We start from the raw sequence: 18599 nt of genomic DNA, 5'->3' as shown, positions 1-18599 counted from the left end.
TATACTTCCCAAAGAATGGCCAAACTCTCTACATATACGGCTCTGATCATATACTCACCAGCCGCGTCCCTACCGCTACTAAGATGACACAGAAGATAGCCTGAGACACTGCCCGAGGAGCTTTCTTTTCTTGTATGACCGTGTTCACAGTCACACTTGTTCTACAAAAACTGCTTGCTCACATATTCGAAGCCCACATATATGTAAAGAGAACATGCCTGAAACATGCATCATGTCTGCAGCGAACGCGTGTCGCTTGTACGTTGTACGAGCCGTGGGAATGCGGCTTTAACACTCAATCGGCAAATTTCGCTGCACAAATCGCATGCGTTTCAGGAACGCACCAGAGTATTGAATGTTTTCGGGGCTCATTATGAAGATGTAATGAATGTCGTACGACCCTTGAATGTTTCCCTTAGAGCGCTAGAGATCTTGATAAAATCCATAAGTATTACGATTTTGTCTGTTCTGAGCGCATTTTGAGGCAGTTTTGAAACGAAAATGACTTAGATGACAATAGTGACAAAACGTATGTTAGTACGTACTAGAGATGTCTTCTATCTTAATTTTAAGAGCTTTACGGGAAGGCTAAATGTTTTGGTATTTGCGTATTTGTGTGAATAAATTTGGCAGGGCCGTTTTTGCTAGATTTACAGGGTGATTCAAGGAGAGGCCAGGCTCTTTAGATCGACCGCAAACTTCGGTTTCTTAACCTATCGCGCTACAACTTTGTGCAGCGTTGCCCACAGATGGCGCATTTCTTTTCGTAAAATTTGCAAAAAGGCGAACTTACCCGAGGAAAAAGTAAAGAAAGAAAAAGGCTTAGCTCCTATGGAAACGCAGTGACGCCACCGGTCTTCAACAACACGGCGCCGTTTCGCACGGGAGACAAGAGATGGCGCAACGAACGCCGCCAACGAACGAGCATACGGCGCCGAGAGCCGGCGACTTTAGCAGACGATCTTTTCGACCCAAAAGTGGCGCGCGTTCAGCAGGCGGCGACAATCGCAGAAACAAAAACAGGCGCGGTAACAACAAGGAACTGCAGTTCCTTGTGTGCTAAAGACGCCGGCTCTTGACGTCGTATGCTCGTTCGTTGGCGGCAGTTGGCGTCGCGACCGCTTGCGCCATCTCTTGTCTCCCGTGCGAAACGGCGCCGTGTTGTTTGCAGACCGGTGGCTTCGCTGCGTTTCCATAGGAGCTAATTCATTTTCTTTCTTTACTTTTTCCTCAGGTAAGTTCGCCCTTTGCAAATTTTACAAAAAAAAAAAAAAAATATGCACCACCTGTGGGCAACGCTGCACAAAGTCGTAGCGCGATTGGTTAAGAAACCGAATTTTGCGATCGATTTAAAGAACCTGGCCTCTCCTTGAATCACCCTGCAGATTCAATAGGCTCAGCAAGATGGCGAAACCAGTACCAAATGTTCCAAGCCAGAGCATTTGTTGTTGTTGCTGTTTTCACGAGCTCGCACATACGGCGACTCGCGGCACAAGTCTCTGCTTGGTACCGCCGAGAGCAGTTTTGCAGTTTTGCAGGAGAATGGCCTGTGTGAGATATCTGTCTGCTGCAGAACACAGAAAAAACACAAAAAACAAAAAAGAACAGGACCAATGAGAGGCATCCTATGTATAACAAAATTATTTCATTCCAACGTGCTGTGTCTTTGCGCCGCGCGAATATGGTACAGAATGTGCCACGTAACCCGGTCACACGCCCTCAGTAAAGCCCCTTGATCTGTTTGTATGTCTTGCAAGCGTCATGAAATCATCAAATGTGCCAATGCACAATCTCGTGCCTCGTGCGACGCTTGGAAGCAAATGGTGACGCAGCACTGAAATGTGCGACTATGGTACAGTGTATTAGAATATGCGGCCCCTGAAAGGAAACTGCGTTGCGGCTCTCGCTCGCGGTCTCGTGGTGCGCCACTCTCGCATTCTCTAACACTGGTTGTCGGTTCTTCTGAGGAACGCCTAGCGTGATTTTTATCCAGGGACTTTAACTCACAGTGCTGGCTTGGCTTCCCTGGCTTCTATCAGCCGCTTCACATTTCAGACATTTTTTGGCCCATCTTTTATTTGTAAAAACAAAAGCAAAAAAAAAAAAAAAAGCGCTGTGGCGTATTTTGACGTCAGGGCTCGGGCCATATTACATTTCATCAACTATCTGTCTATAAATGCCAAGTTTTTCACATTTGGTATCTGCGTGAACCATGGCGGGTGTTGACGATGAATTCGTGACTATACCTGAATGTGGTAATCCAACTCAGTTCTTTGATCCTAGGACGTCGCGTGGCTCAAAAGGCAAGGATACGAAAGTTCGGCCGAGTTATCGCTTCACATGGCTCCCACGTAACGTCCTTGCACCACGCCGGTGTTCACTCTGCTTCCTTTTGCAAAACAAAACAAAACAAAAACGAAAATGATAGTACAGTTTACGTTGCAAAACCACAGGGCCAGGGCCTCCAGAATGGAAGTTGGTGTGACGACAGGGGCAGGCCTTGAAACCACTGCGCTCGTGCCTTCGGATTCGCTTGTACTTAGGGAGATATAGAGCCTTGAGTACATAGACGATTTAGACATGCGCCAGATTACAACCGCCATTGCTAACTCTCTCTTGCCTTACCGACATGCCAAGCCACTAAAACGGGTGTTGACAAGCCTCTTCACAAAGGCCAATGTTGCACTCTAAAAAAAGGAGAAATGGAGGAAAAAACAATGTTCCTCCCTGTCGCCAACGGAAGGAAGGGAGTTGCTCCCGTTCCTTCATTTCATCGATTCACATGCAGCGCCACTTGGTGGCGCTTGCAAAAGGGAGAAAAAATCCTTCTCCATGTTCGCGGCGGCAGCGGCTGTTCCGTTGCCGCCACTACCGCGAACGTGTTCAATGCCGGTGAGAGCAACTTTAGCGTTTGGTTGCCGTCACCTAGAGCGATCCCACTACTGCCTACGAGGCAGTGCTAGCGGAGGAAAAGCGGAGCTACGGAGGCTAGCGGAGGCACCGTAGTACCGTAGGCTATATGTACACTAGTTTAACAAAAAACAAAAAAAAAAAAGTGAGGCGCGTAGCGCAGCGAGTGTCTCGCGAGAATCACGCCGTATGCGCCCGCTTCGAGAGGAGAAGACGCACGTATACCAGAGTAAGGACAGACCCTAAGAGCGTTCATGGCACTCTCTTAATGGCCAATTTGTGTCCTTCCAAAATTACCCCCCCCCCCCCCTCCCCCTGCGCCGGCCCAAGGTAAGGCAAGCTTCCTACCTGCCAGGGGCGGAAGGAGGTCCTTGCCTCGAGAGAGTGAGGAGACGGCCCTACAAGACAGGACCCCCCCCCCCCCCCCCCCCCGCTTCACTAAGAGGTCGGAGCTCGCATTGAAAGCAGGCCGAGCGTTCCTACTCACGATCGTGCTCACGGCTGTCTGGAAAGAGAGATCGGCAAGAATTCTCACACAACCTTCACGTATACGCTCATCCCATTTGCATGGCGCCAACTCAGCAATGGGGCCCGACGCCGAATGCCCTTCGACGCATTGATTGGACACGAGGCCAAGCCGAACTCTGACGCATCACTCGTATCGTATCCAATCAGTGCCTTTCGCTCGATCTCGCTGTGATGACGTCAAACATCTCAGTGCACAGGCATCGAATATTCAAGGTGATGTTGGTGGCCGGAGGCGGGATGACTGAAACTCCTGCAGTTTTTATTCCGACAGTACCGAAATGAAAACTGTTACTTCCGTCGTACACGGAAGTACTTCCATCACACACGGAAGTAACACGAATCAGACAGAGTCTGCAGACAGTCTTTAGTACGGTGTATTATCAGTATAAGACCGCGGATTTAAGGTTCACAAGACGCATCTGAATTCGGACGTCGTGCAGGTGTCCGGGTGTGTTTCGTGCGCTGTCCCAACGGAAGTGCGTGCCCGGACGGCAGCACCTGCTGTCCGCAGAGCAGCGGACTTTACGGCTGTTGCCCGTACCCGTTGGCCGTGTGCTGCAGTGACCACCGGCACTGCTGCCCGGAGGGCCACAGCTGCAACCAGTCCAACGGCACCTGCATCCAGATCATCACGTCCATCAAGGAGATCAAGACGCTGCTGACCTCCACTGTCCTCTTGCCGCAGCCCAGTGTCAACTCTGAAGCGAGTGAGCATATTTTTGGTGCCGATTAATTTTGTTAACTGCCTGCCCGCATGGGTGGTGGAGGATCGCACATACGCTCGTGGTGACCGAGTTCGCCCGCTACGAAGAGTATGCTTCCGGATAAATTAATGTGTTCCTGGACAAGTGGTCGTGTGGAAAAGTTCTCGAGCCTCCAAAAGCTGGGGACAGCGAGTTATACACGAAACAAAAGACAGTCAGCATAGAAATTAGAACGCGAGTTACCGCGATGTTCGTGCTTCGAATGCCACATGACAGCGAGTCCGAGAAAACCTGGCAGGCGGCATTCGAACCACGGATATTGCGGTAACTCCTGTTTGCAGACTGTCTTTCGTATGATGGTGTGACCAGTGTGACTCCGGCTTAAAGGATTACGTCGCCGAGCACGTTTCACTACGAGATGGATTTGCGGGGAGGGGGGCGGTCAAAAATCAAGAACGAAGTTGAAGCTCCTCCTATTTCTTTCCACTTTAGCAGAGGGAACGCTGGAGAGGAGATCGCCTCCTCTCCAGCACTCGCTCTGCTAAAGTGGAACGAGATGAGAGGAGCTTCCACTTTGTTCATGACCTGTCACCGACTGTATACAGTTGGTAGTTTGTGAGGAGCTGGAAGTGTTAAAACCGGGGCGCATAAAAAGCGCTCAAAGTGAGCAAAGCCCAAAAGAGAAAGAAGACGAAGTAGCGCCAAACATAGTAAAGAAAAAAGAGAGAATATTATCTAAAAATGGAATTAAGATGATAGAGAGTTTTAGTAGATCGTTCCGATACCTCCGATAGCCCCGATAACGACACTATGCATGCTCAAGGGAGGCGGTGGCGGAATATAGGGTATCGTTATCGCAGTCATGGGAACGATTTGATAAAACTCTCTAATGACAAATGCGTTTTTACTTTTTTTTAACGTTACATAATTTGGCGCAGCGGACAGGATATAGAGCGCGTGGGTCCAACGTTTTTGTAGATCGAAACCTTAACTATGGGATTTTCAACCGCTAGCAAGTTTAAGATAAATTAGCCTTGGGAGCTGCCAGAGCCTGTCACATCTCCAGAGATCATCAAATTCGTCCTCCAGAAAGGTAACATTTCATTGGAGGAGGTGATGAAAAAGTGGGTTGTCGATACAAATAAAACTCTTAGTTCTTCACGAGGTTCTGTTTGTTTTTCTTCTCACATTACAATCGACCTGTTTAGAGTCCGTCAGAAGCAGGATGTCCGCTCGTGCTCCTCGCGTTCCTCGAGATACCGCTTCTTATCTCGTCGGGTTGCAAAACCATGTTTCGGGTCCTCGCCGCTGAAAAAGCTGTACACTGACGACCAGGTTCCCCGAGAAATTCTCTGTGCTACCAGACCGTCGCGCTCCAAATCTGCGACCGGGCGCTCTATGGCTCCGTCGTCGAGCTACCAGGCGTTGTGAGTATAGATGAGGCTATGCTCGTATGCAAAGGGCTGGAGGTTCGATGCCATGGGAGGGGACGCGCCTATTTGTTATTTCTGTGAATTTTGCATTCTGGTGAATTCGAGAACGTTGTTGTCGTTTCTTCAGAACATTCTGCTCTGATTGTTCCGAAACCCAACGCGTGTATATAAGGGGCTCCGCGTTGCGGGCCGGAGTCAGTCTCGCCCCAGCGTTCGATCTTGCTGTTTCGCCGCCATCGACGCCCTCGACGCTAGCTGTTTTTTAATTTGTTTTGGGCATTAGTTCTCCCCTCTAAAGCAAACGTTTTGTTTGCTTTAGTATTCGTCGCCTCATCGAATGTCATTTGTGATATTTTTGGTGGAGGTGCGGTTTACCGCATTCCACGACCGTGAAACGTGCCCCGCAAAAGATCTGTCAGGCCCGATCTTTTTCAAGTCCCGGAAAACTAATCCCCGTTGATGAACCCGAGATTCGAGCCAGTCGCCGCAACCAACTCTAGCCTCCGGAGTTCAGTCAACTATCAGAGCAGCCGAGGAAGAAGAAGACGCCGACGATGAACGCCACGACGCAGCAAGACGGAACGCCACCGACGTCCACCATCTACGTGCAGGCCCCGCCGCTGACGCCGGCGTCTTTTCATGGCGACCTTCACGAAGATGAGGATGGTTGAGCCAGTACGTGCGCGTTGCCCGGTTCAACGAATGGCGGGCCGAGCAAAGCCAACGGAACGTCTACTTCGCTTTTTGGAAGGCACGGCCCGCCCTTGGTACGAAAACCACGAAGCGTCGATTTCGTCGTGGGAGGACTTCCAGGCCGAGCTTCAATGCACCTTTGCCTGCCAGCAGCGACGACAGCGGTTCGAGGAACGTCTGCAAGCAAGAAGCCAAGGGCCTAACGAGAGCGTCTCAAGCTTCGTCGAAGACGTTCTCCGCCTAATGAACCACGCTGATCCAAGCGCTTCCGAAGAAAAAAAGCTGCGGGTCCTGATACGGGGAGTGAAGGAAAATCTTCGGAGAACCTGTGCGAACAGCGCCAACGACCGTCGAAGGATTTGTCACTGAGGCAACAAACAATGAACGTGCCCTTCGAGCACGGGTCTCCCACTACCAGCAACTTCCCGGCGTCGCTGCCCGCTCGACTTCCAGCTGCAACGGTTCGGACATCCGCGAGATCATTCGTGACGCCGTGCAGGAAGAGCTCAATAAGCTCCTGCCTGCTGACAACCAGCCTGATTTGCTATCGATAGCCGAAGTTGTCCGCTAGGAAGTTCAGCGGGCATTCCAACTGGAGGTTCCGACGAGCGCAGCACCCGAGGAGCCCTCTGTGGCTTACGCCGCAGTAGCTCGGAGAACGGCGCCAGCTGCCCGACAGTATTCAACGCCACCTCGACGTGGCCTAAAAGCACCGCAGACTTTCCGACCTCAGTAAGGGCAGCCCCAGCTCGTCCGCACCGAACAACCAGCGCCTAGGAAAACGGATGTGTGGCACACGGCTGATCGACGACCGATGTGTTATCACTGCAGCGAGGTCGACCACATCTACCGGAGGTGCCCATACCGACAAATGAACCTGTGAGGTTTTGCGTCGAGCGACTCGCGACGCCGCCTTGGGCAGCGACCAAGGGACATCGAGGAGTACCTCCGACGACCCCTTTTCTCGGTGCGGACTCTACCACGAGGTTCCCGTTCGCCTTCGCCTCGACGTGCGTTTTCGCCCTTCTGCCGCTCCCGGCGAGACAACCTGTCCCCCTATCTCGTCGGGAAAACTAAGTGCGGCAACGCGTGGAGGTGGCGTTGCCGAAGACGACCGAAGTAAATAACCTCCAAGAACGCCGGAGCGCTCCCACTGTCCCGACGCCAGGCATCGCAACGACGCTCCTGCAACAGTGCCCAACAACCTAAACGTAGTCATCGACGGCCACGACGCATCGGGATTCGTGGACACCGGAGCAGACTGCTCACTCTTGAGTTGGAGGCTCTCTTGCTGTCTGCGAAAAGTGACACCGCCGTCGGATGGACCTCAAATACGAACCGCCGGAAGGCACCTTATCACACCAGTCGAGAGGTACACTGCTAGCGTTGAGATCTACGGTGAGACGTGCCCTGTGAAGTTCGTCGTTTTGCGAAGCTGTGTGAGGGACGTTATCCTCGGAATGGACTTTCTCTGCGAGTATGGCGCCGTCATCGACCTCGGGGCAAACCAGTTGACGCTGCGAAAGCCTGTTTCGCTGCCGGTGGAGACCAACCACGATCCAAGTTATTGCTGACCATGTGAACCTGCCGCCGCGTTCGAGTGATTTAGTAGCCGTCAAGACCGACGCAGCCACGTGCGGTGAGGCTCTTCTGGAAGGCAGCGTCCAACTCCTCCTTGAAAAAGTAATTGGCGTCGCGCTAGGCGTATCAGATCTCCAAGGAGAACGTACAGCTGTTCTCGTGACAAACGTTCGAGAGGAGCTGCAGCACCTAACGAAGGGTACCACCGTGGGTGACATCGAGGAGCTTCAAGCATCAGCCGTGGTCACCGGATTCTATGAGGAAGCCTCGTCGTCACAGCGCAAGAGCACGTCGCCGCCGCAGCTCAACATCAACGCCGAAATCCCAGCTCCAAAGCGCCGATAACTTGTTGATCTCCTCGCTGAATTCAGTTATAGTTTTGCCACGTCGCCGAAAGTTCGCCAAACACCAGTAGCGAAACTTCGCATTGTTACTGACGGCGATGTGCACACAGTCCACCAGTCACCGCACCGTGTCTCTTTGAAAGAGCGGTAAGTCATACAAGAACAGGTTCGGGAAATGTTTGATGATGACATCATTCAGCCGTCAAGAAGTCCATATGTCTCACCTTGTTCTGCTCGTAAAGAAGAAGGAGGGAACACTGAGAATCTGTGTTGACTATCGTCAACTTAATGCTGTGACAAAGAAAAACGTCTACCCTTTCCCCCGCATCGACGATACTCTAGACCGTCTTTGTCATTCTCGATACTTTTCGTCGATAGATTTGAAGAGTGGCTACTGGCAGATCGAGGTTGATGAACCGGAACGGGAGAAAACTGCCTTCGTCACGCCCGACGGACTGTGCGAGTTTAAAGTGATGCCCTTCGGTCTATGCACAGCGCCGGCGATCTTATAGCGTGTCATGGACACCGTGCTAGCAAGCTTAAGATGGCAGAGCTGTCTCGTCTACCTCGACGACGTTGTAGTGTTCTCCCCAGCAACTTCAACGAGCACCTCGACGACTCCGTGCCGTACTTCAAGCCACCAAGGCCGCTAGACTAACTCTCAAGCCAAAGAAATGTCGGTTCGCTTACGGTGAGCTCAAGTTTTTAGGCCACGTCGTGAGTAGCGAGGATGCTTCTCCTGAGCCTGAGAAGGCTCGCGCCGTAGCCACATTTTCCCCACCGTTGGACACAAAGGCCGTAAGAAAATTCCTTCGCCTCTATGTCCACTACAGGCGGTTCCTTCGATATTTTGCGAAGCTTTCTGCGCCGCTGACATACCTGACTACAGGCACCGTAAAGTTTAAGTGGACAGAAGAGCACGAGCGGGTGTTCGACGAGCTTAAACGAAGACTTCAAACACCTCCCGTCCTTGGCCATTTCGACCAGAATGTACAACCAGAAATTCACACAGACGCAAGTAACACGGGGCTTGGTGCTGGTACAAATACAAATGGGAACAGAGGGGATATTCACCCATGCAAGTCTTACGCTGTCTAAGGCAGGGGGTAATTACTCAATGACGGAGAAAAAAATGACACGCCCGTCGTCTGGGCTATCACAAAGTTTCGCCCGTGCTTGCGCAGAAGTCCGTTTGGAATAGTTACAAACCACCACTCGTTCTGCTGGCTCGCAAACCTCAAGGACCCCTCAGGACGCCTCGCCCGGTGGAGTCTACGGCTGCAGCAGTTTGACATGGCCAAGGTGTACAAGTCCGGCCGAAAGCACAGTGATGCCGATTGCCTGTCAAGGGTCCCCGTCGAGCCCGGTCCTGCCTGCACGAAAGACGACGACGGCAAGTGTTTCCTCGGCGCACTAGATGTCAGTGACACGGCAGCGCTCCAAAGAGATGACCCTGAACTGCGAGGACTCATTGATCCCCCAGCGGGACAAGGAAATGCAGTTGCCCGCGCTTTCATGCGAACACTGCCAACCTTCTGCATCCGACAAGGTGTGCTCTACAAGGAGAACTTCAGCGACAACCATACGGCGTGGCTCTTGGTGATCTATTCCAGTCTTCGAGAAGAGATATTTCAGGCTTGCCACGATGACCCGACGGTGGGACACCTTGGCTACAGCAGGACCCTTGCGAGGATACGCGAGAAGTACTACTGGCCCAAGCTTGCGAAGACAGTCCATCACTACACCCGATCTTGCACGAGCGTCAACGACGGAAGAGACAACCGACGAGACCGGCAGGACTTCTTCAGCCTACTGCACCGCCATATGCCTCATCCCAGCAAATCGGAATGGATTTACTTAGATCGTTTCCACCATCGACGCAAGAAAACCGATTGATAATCGTTGCGACCGATTATCTCAAACAGTACACCAAGACGAAAGCCCTTCTATCAGGTACGGCTGTTAAGGTTGTCAAGTTTTTCATCGAGTCCATTATCCTCCGGCATGGCGCCTCCGGAGTCCTCATTACAGACCGTGGATCACCCGACTCATGACCCAGCTGACACAAGAGATTCTTCGTCTCAGTAGCACCAGCCAGCGTCGAGTCATTGCGTACCATCTGCAGACAAATGGACTAACAGAACGGCTAAACAAAACTATCGCCGACATGATCTCCATGTATGTCCACGTCGAGCACAAGACGTGGGACGAGGTGTCACCCTATGTCACGTTTGCTTACAACACGGCGGTACGAAAGACCACAGGAGTTTCAGCTTTGCATGGCTGGAAAGTAACGACCATGCTCGACGCGATGCTGCCTCACGAACCAGGTGACGATGGGAGCCAGGACGCCCGACGCTAGCCGTTTTGTTTTTAAATTTTGTTTTGGCCACAAGTTTGCCCCATTAAACGTTTAGTTTGCTTCAGTTTTACTCGCTTCATCAATTGTCATTCGTGACAATATCATGATACAAATAAAACGAAAAAAAAAAACGCCCGTAAAGTCTATACACTTCACATTGGCCCTTTCGCAAAGTAGTCGTTTGTCCTTCTATGTGTCTCCTACGTTCTTGTCCTTGTATATTTGCGCTGCTCCTGCTGTGAATCGCCAACTCGCACGTACTTCCATCTTGACAAGCTCCCGTCTTGACCCCCCTTGTTCCCAAGTTATGGTGAAACAAAATATAGCATGCCGCTTTCTTGCTAACGGCAAGACATCGGCAGTACAGTGACTCACGTTTTCCCGACGCCTCCCCCCCTCTCTCTCCCCCGGCGCAGATGCTTCGAGCATCGTCATCTTCCCCCGGGACCAGACGGTGGTGACTGGGCAGGTGGCGGTGTTTGTGTGCACGGCGGCGGGCAACCCGCGCCCGCAGATCGAGTGGCGTAAGAATGGCGAGCGGATATCCACCGTCCGCCACATGGTGGTCGAGATGCCCGGGGGCTCGGTGCTGCGCATTGACCCCACCCGCACGGGGAGGGACAACGCCACCTACGAATGCCTCGCCGATAATGGTGTTGGCGAACCTGCCCGGGCCCTGTTCGTGCTCACTGTGATCGAAGGTGAGTCGCCCGTGTGCCTCTCCCGTTCTTATCCCTTCGACGGTCATCGCCCTCCGTGTACGGCGGTGATTACTCGTTTGAAAATTCCTACCTAAACGTTATATTGCCGTTATATCATTATATTGCCGCCCGCAGAGCCGAGAAGGCAACGCTTGGTCACGGTCTTCTAGAAGATTCCCGGTCATTCTCGCAGCAGACGTAACTTTCCCTCTGCTTTGTTATTCTCGTAAGTGCCAGTTCATCCTCGCCCCGAGCGCGCGACGCTCAAACCTTCTTTGCCGCACTTTCGAGATAGTGACGCACGGTAGATAAGCAGCTGCCCGCGACCTTGTTGAGTCAGTCTCATGGTATATTCGGGTGGTCGCTTTTCAGCCTCTTGGAGCGCTCTGAAAAGCCGGTGCGCATTCGCCTGGGGCTCTAAACTCGTGAAACACAAAGTTGGAGCCGAAAGTTCACGGAGCGCGCCGATTGGACTTCGGCGAAAAAACCGCGAAGTCATCGTCGTAATAGACCAATCGGTGCGCTCCGTCAACTTCGTTCCCAACTTTGTGTATGACGAGTTTAGAGTCCCTGGTCGATGCCAGGCGCTCCAAGTATATTCGGCAGGTTCTTTCGGAGCGCTCTTGAAGCTCCGACTCTCGCCGTCCTCCGAATCGGAGCGGTTTGAGGCGCTCTGACTTGGAAGTCAGAGCGCGCGAGAGATCTGGCTGCCGACCGGTCACGTGACTCCAGCCATTCCGCCATTTTGCGTTTGTGTCGGAAGCGGACAGCGAGAACGCAACTACTCCGCAGAAAAAGGTGTGCGAAAAACAGCCGTCGGTCTCGACGCCGTCACCGTTGTGTTGTGCTGCTCGAATTGAGGTGACATGTTGTTGAAACGAAGACGTTTAATGTTAGGGGGGGCACCGTCAGTGCTGCTGGCGAAGCTAGCTGACAGCGACAACACCAGCAGCTCGGACGACGACGACGAGGGCCGTGTTTACGAAGCGAAGTTTGCCGAGTTGTTTGACGCACCTTGTACGGTGCCCAAGGTCAAGGCCTATGTTTCTATAGTGCGAACTTACTCGCACAAAGCGGTAAGAACAAAAGTACGGGAGTTTTCAAGCTGTAATGCTGTCTTTTTTTATAGTTTCGCAGGAACTTCCGCTTGGCACGGCTGGCTTGCGATGACCTTATCAGCGTCCGCGTTGAGGGCTACCATTTTTCAAGGATTGACGGATGGATGGATGACTGAATACTGCTGAACCCATTGAATCCGAGAAGCAAAAGTTCCGCTAGAGGGCGGCTCGCGCCATCCTCTAGTGGCGCAGGCCACCCTCTATCCGCTCGGCTTGCAGCTCCGAAAAGTTGAGGAGCGTTCGGCTGGGCGCGCCGATTCTCTCGCTCCGATGCGGAGGCGCTCCGGGATCTGGTAGCTCCGACTCGGATGATTGGAGCGCTCGAAAGTGACCAGCCGAATACACCATCAGTCTCGCTCGCGCTCTTTGTTTCGCCGCCGAATCGCCGCCTGCTTTTCTGCTGCCTCGACGCTCTTTCGTTACTTATTTTTTGTTGGCACAAGTTCGCCCATTAAACCTTTATTTTCAGTTCACTGTTCGCCTTCTCATCGCATTAATTCGTGACAATATTCGCACTGTGTTCCGCTTTGCTGGTGTATTTATAGTTTAAAAAAGTGAAAGCCGTTTACAACTCCCTGTAACGCCGAATTGGAGCGCAGCTCTTGAGGAGGAGTAGGGAAAGGTTCTGAGGGGAGGGTAGACCCCTCCTCCTCCTCCTCCTTCTCCTCCTCCTCCCATCATTCTTTAGTATGCTCCGGGGGGGTCACCTGACCTCGGGGGGAGGGGGTCACGTGACCTCGGGGGGAGGGGGGGCCACGTAATCTCGGGGGTCGCGAGACCTTGGCGGTCACGTGACCTTGGGAGGGATCACGAGACCTTGGGGGTCACATGACCTGAGGGGTCACGTTACCTTGGGGGGTCACGTGACCTCCGGGGTCACGTGACCTTGGGATGACCTTGAGAGGGGTCACGTGACCTTGGGGTGACCTTGGTTACGCCGACGGCGACGCCGACGCCGCTCAAGCCGGAAACGGGCGCCTAAGAACTGCGCTCTAAAACTAGACGCTCTACGCTCCTGATCCGTGCCAGATGGCCCCTTCGCATGTTGTCTGTACTGGCGGGAGTGGCAATAGACCTATTGCTAAATTACCCAAGCCTCAAGGAGAATACAGCAAATGGTGTTTCACGCGGCGCTCGTGCTGGCGTCTGCAGCAGTAACTGTTCTATAGCAAAAGGCATCTTGCACAAATGGCGTCTTGCACGCGCGTTCGTCAACGCTTTATTTTGGTTGTTTACTTCGAACCTTTTATACTGGGAAGGCGTGCAGTGCGGTGCCTGGAACACCATTCCCTGCATTTTTTTTTATACTTGGGTAATTTAGCAATAGGCCTAAAGACTTCTTGCTAAATTACCCGTGCATCAAGGAGAATGCAGGGAATGGTGTTCCAGGCATCGCACGTACTGGCGTCTGCAGCAGTAACTCTTCTAAAGAAAATGCCTAAAACAAATGGCATGTTGCACACGCGTCCGTCAACGCTTTATTTTGGTTATTTATTTGCGCGTGCGGCGCGTGGAACACCATTCTCTGCATTCTCCTTGATGCTCGGGTAATTTAGCAGTAGGGAGTATTCACTGGACGCCATATTTGTGGGTGTGGTTTCGAGCGCATGCTCAGAACGAGCTCACATTAATAGGTTGCTAAGATCGTCAATCTTGATGGTTTGGTATGCACGTTTCAAAAGAACAGTGGAAGCTCGCCATCAGGTCGCGCTCAGCAGTCGCACACACGGATATGGCCGCCAGTGAATACTCCCTATAGGGAGTATTCACTGGCGGCCATAGCCGTGTGCGCGAATGCTGATCGCGTGCTAACGGCCAGCTTCCACAGTTCTTTTGCCACGTGCATTCCACACCACGTAGATTGCCGGTCTTAGCAACCTATTAATGTAAGCTCGGTCTGAGCATGCGCTCGAAACGGCACTAACAAATATGGCGTCCAGTGAATACTCCCTATAGGTCTATTGGAGCGCCGGCTCCTCCGATTCGGATTAGTAGCGCGTCTCAGAATTGAATTAAGATGATGAGAGCTTATTGTTTGATAGAGAAGCTCTGTTTCCGTTAGGAATCTGAAACCGCCGGCGTGTGGCAGAAGCGAACATTCCAAAATGAAGCCGAACGGAAGAAAGGTGACCTCTGTTCGCCTTTGAAATTTCCATTTGATGCCTCTAAACCCAAACAGCTTGCAATCACTCTACGTGTTCCCGCTAGATGTAACTAAGAGAACAACTTTGGGGACGCTTAAGCTTCTCCTTTAAGGCTGCGGTCCCACGGCGGCCATGACATATGACGCTTTCCGCACGTTTTCGAAATGCGATTGTGGCGTGTTCAAGCTTTCTAAAATTATGTGTTATATATCATCTTGTCCTGTACAACATTATCTTTCCTCTGATGTAGGATTTGTTTTCCTAGTACAAAACGCTAATTCAGTGGGCACCCGCGAACATTGGCCTTTTTGGCAAAACATGGTTTCGTAGTACAGTGGTACAGGGTGCACAATTGGAGCAATTTATTTCAAATTTTAGAATGTTATAGAAGAAGAGTGCGTTCATTGTCATTAGAGGCCCTTTTTTCGTTTTTCATTTTACTTTGACAGATATTTACTTTAAAAAATGTACCTCGCGGAAGCACATTCAGTCGCGGATTTTTGGCCGCCTGCTCGGTCATTTTATTTGGAACCTTTTACATGTGTTTGCAACTATGGTAGAAAGAGCTACGCTAAATTTCATTGTAATATGGCCTAAACTTTTTTCGGAATGCTCACGTGAAAAGTGACAAAAACAGTTTTTTTTGGCAAACTTCATTTGGTAGTACAGTGGTACAGCCCTTAGGGATTGGCACATTTGAATAAAATTGTAGACCTGCAAAGAAAAACATATTCTGCTTTGTCATTAGAGGCCCTTTTTCTAAATTTCACCTTTGAGTCTCCATAAAAAAAGTTTGAATATAGGCGAAATCACGAATTTGTTGATAGTCAAAACCGAGTATTTTGACCCTTTTTGGCAGACATTTAGGCCGATATTTTTAGTATTAAATGAAGATTACTGTTCCAGGTCCTGATTATTAGCCCGCATTTTCACTAATCGAGCCTATTTATTAAAACAAATCATAAAACATACAGAAAACACAAATTGGATGTCTGGTTGCGCCCTCTATGTGGCGGTGGCTGAAATGTGACTACGCGAGGTTCAGGAAACTGCCGAGGATGGCGCTGATTCCAGCTGTGGTTGCCAGCTTCGGAAACTGGTTGTACACTTGGCTTCTTCCGTTTTTTGGAAAATAACGTGCTGGAAAACTTGGTCGAAACTCGTGAGGTCCTTTATAACACGGTACTTTCTGCTAATATAGTTTTTAGGAAGAATTTCAGTCGCTTTCATATTGTCAAACGATTTTTTTTTTTATGCGAGGCTCCACCGGTTCAGTTTGCTGAATAAAATGTTCACGCAATCGATATCAAAGTTTCAAACCGAAATGCCAAAATCGCCAGTTCCGCGTAGATACGCAGCGTGACGCACGTGCTTCTGGTGCGTGTGCACGTACGTGTTTACTGCGTGGTTCTTCGGTTGCTGCGAGTTTTCGCGTATTTATTGTGCACTGCTTACCTCCGTCTGCGCACGCCTCTCATCCTTGTAACTACCCCTGCTCTGTTTGCCTAGAGTGAAGTTTGTGTCTGTCTTTTCGTTCGCTGACTAAGCTCGTGTCGGTGTCCTTCCTACTGGCTGCTGTTCGTGTTTGCGTACCGTGTGTGTCGCTTTGATTACTAGGTCCGCTGCTTATGGGGTGGAGCAAGCGGTGGGCGTCGCGCCAGGGGTGGGTCGTGATTGGGGAAACAGCTTAGCAGCCGACGCCGACTTCGGCGCGTTTCTTCTGCGCACGCGCGTACTGTCATTGATATCGCTACTTCGCGCCGTGACGATGCGCTGATCTACAGGCCGGTCGGCGCTCGCGTGATATTGTTGAAAATTCTCGAGCGTGTATTTACGTTTCGAAAGCCATAATAGAATTAAAGTGGACATTTGGCCGGCAGCCGGCATACCGTGGCTCTGAAAACAGATTGCTAGGAGTGCCCTCTCATTCGCTGGTTCCTCGCTGGGTGCGCGCTGTCCGTGCTTCTGGCCTCCCCGGCCGCCCAAATGCGTTTTTCTGATGCTCGTTTTGTTTTCAGTAAACAGACAATAGATTCCTGCTGATATTCTCCTTTATAATATTCACTTTTGACAACTCTTTAGTGTTGGAAGGAACTCCGTCAAATTTGACGATAATGCATGTGTAAGTACAACTGGTCTGCACCTTTCTGATAATATGATCGGTCTCCATAAATTGCACTTCCCCGCTTCGGGAGCACGGCCAGCGGTGGTTCTCTGTCAGTCATCGAACCTCACACACGTGAAGCGTTGTCAAAGCTGTGATATACCGGGCGTTTTATTATTATGTTTTTTTTTTGTTTTGTTATTTTTTGCTGAAAGAAATTATACTTTTGGTATTCCCGGGGATAACATTATCGGCTGCGGCGGACGTAAAGGAACGAGCGTAAATTGACAGTTAGTGGCCTAATAAACTAAAATTTGCCATTTGCGAACGCTGGAGAGGGGGCGACCTCCTCTCCACAGTTCGCTCCGCTGAAGTGGAAAGGGGTGGGAGGAGCTCCACTTTGTTCTTGACCTGTCACCGACTATAGTTGCGAATTCCACTTGTCATTTTGGAGCGATGACGAGATAGAGCTGAGTCATGTATTGTGTTCTCTGAGATGAAGAACGCAATGCTCGCGGAGTTGCTCCACGTATGCACCAGTCACCAGTAAAAACGACCTGTCCTCCGAGGAGGTCGAGCGAGACGCCGGCTGACATGGGGGTCAGTCACCTCACCGTCACCACCGTCTACCGTTCCTTCAAAAACACGGGGCGCAATGTGTTTCTGCAGTATAACAAAAAAATTGAACAAACAAGGTACAAGGTGCGGATCGGTGGCCGAGTGGTCTAGCGCACACCAGCTCGGAGCACGTGGAGCGAAAGCTCGCGCTGCAGAGCCCAGGGATCCTGGGTTCGAGCCCCACCCCTGCCCGTTTCGATCTGGATGAGCATCGTACCGGTGTGCGGTCGTGTATCACTACTGCGTGATGCACGTTAAAGACCCCAGGCTAGCGGCTGTACCGCACTGGCTAAATCTCTCATCTACAGCTGGGAGACTCGTCGCCCCTGTTTAGCAGACCAAGTTCTAGGCTGTATAAACACACACACAACCCAATTTTTTAGTCGACGAGTTTCCGTGCAAAGCCGATCAAAACGAGGCACCAGATCAACTTTTACGGCTGCCATCAGGAAAGATCTGGCTTGTCGCGTTCCCTCAACGTCACTCCGAATATTGTTTGTGCCCCGCGCACCATCCTCTTGTAGCAATATTTTTATTGTCCCCATGTGATTTCGTTTTTTATGTTCTTACTGGTGTTTGATCATAATTCGGTCATTGAAATAGTTTTTGCTGCCGACCCTACCATTATTTTGACCCTCTGGCAGCAGAGGAATATTATACCGGCATTACACACGAAGTAAGAATGTAGACACTCCGTCCCATATCTCAAATTACATCACCATGTGTTTACAGAACTGTAGTGCAGAGGTACGATGAGCAGGGTCTGAGAAAATATTAGTTTCATTATTTTCAAAAGAGCGACGAAACAAAATAAAGAAAGGACCGCCAATCGGCAGCGCGTGCAAGCAGCGGCAGTAGTGACAGGAAGCGCGAGGTGTGTCTTTCGTACGGCCGGCATCAACTCACGCACTGTCCGAAGATGTACTCTGTTTTACTCGTAGGATTGCAACGCTGCGGAATGTAGGCGTGTGATTTCAGAAAGCGCGTCCTACCATTTCTGCGCGCGAGTGCTCCTGCAACCCAAGCATTGTATACAGTTACGTCCTCGCGCCCGTGCCTTGGCCAGCCCCGTACACAACTTATGCAGTATCGAAAAGGCATAGTTCAAAACTGACGGTCACACTATTCCATACTGCTTCAAAAGTCAAAACCCCTATCTCGCTCAAATCACTTGGCAGTCGGACAATTTGGGGCAGGTGGCCTCAAGTTGGGGATTATCCGGTACATTGTCCTCCCAACAATGAACGTGGGCGCGACGCGCCAGAGGGTGAACACGTGAAAGGAGGGGCGTAAGAGTGGAGAAGGAAACTCAAGGTGGCAAGCGACGGGAAAAAGGGTTTCGAAATTGGCGCGCAGGTT

At 51.1% G+C, this 18599-nt stretch overlaps 1 protein-coding gene across 1 annotated transcript in view; it reads left to right on the top strand.

Moving 5' to 3' along the window:
• LOC8030312 (tyrosine-protein phosphatase Lar) overlaps positions 1-18599 on the top strand; it is a 65230-nt gene that overhangs the window by 35173 nt on the left and 11458 nt on the right. The window contains exons 3-4 of the mRNA XM_042289500.1: positions 3879-4145; positions 10972-11256. Of these exons, the coding sequence (XP_042145434.1) occupies positions 3879-4145; positions 10972-11256 (552 nt within the window). The remainder of the gene's footprint in view (positions 1-3878; positions 4146-10971; positions 11257-18599) is intronic.

This window comes from Ixodes scapularis, unplaced genomic scaffold (assembly GCF_016920785.2).
Source record: "Ixodes scapularis isolate PalLabHiFi unplaced genomic scaffold, ASM1692078v2 PGA_scaffold12__126_contigs__length_90152505, whole genome shotgun sequence".
Taxonomy (NCBI): Eukaryota; Metazoa; Arthropoda; class Arachnida; order Ixodida; family Ixodidae; genus Ixodes; species Ixodes scapularis.
This window is presented reverse-complemented; position numbering and strand designations above follow the sequence as displayed.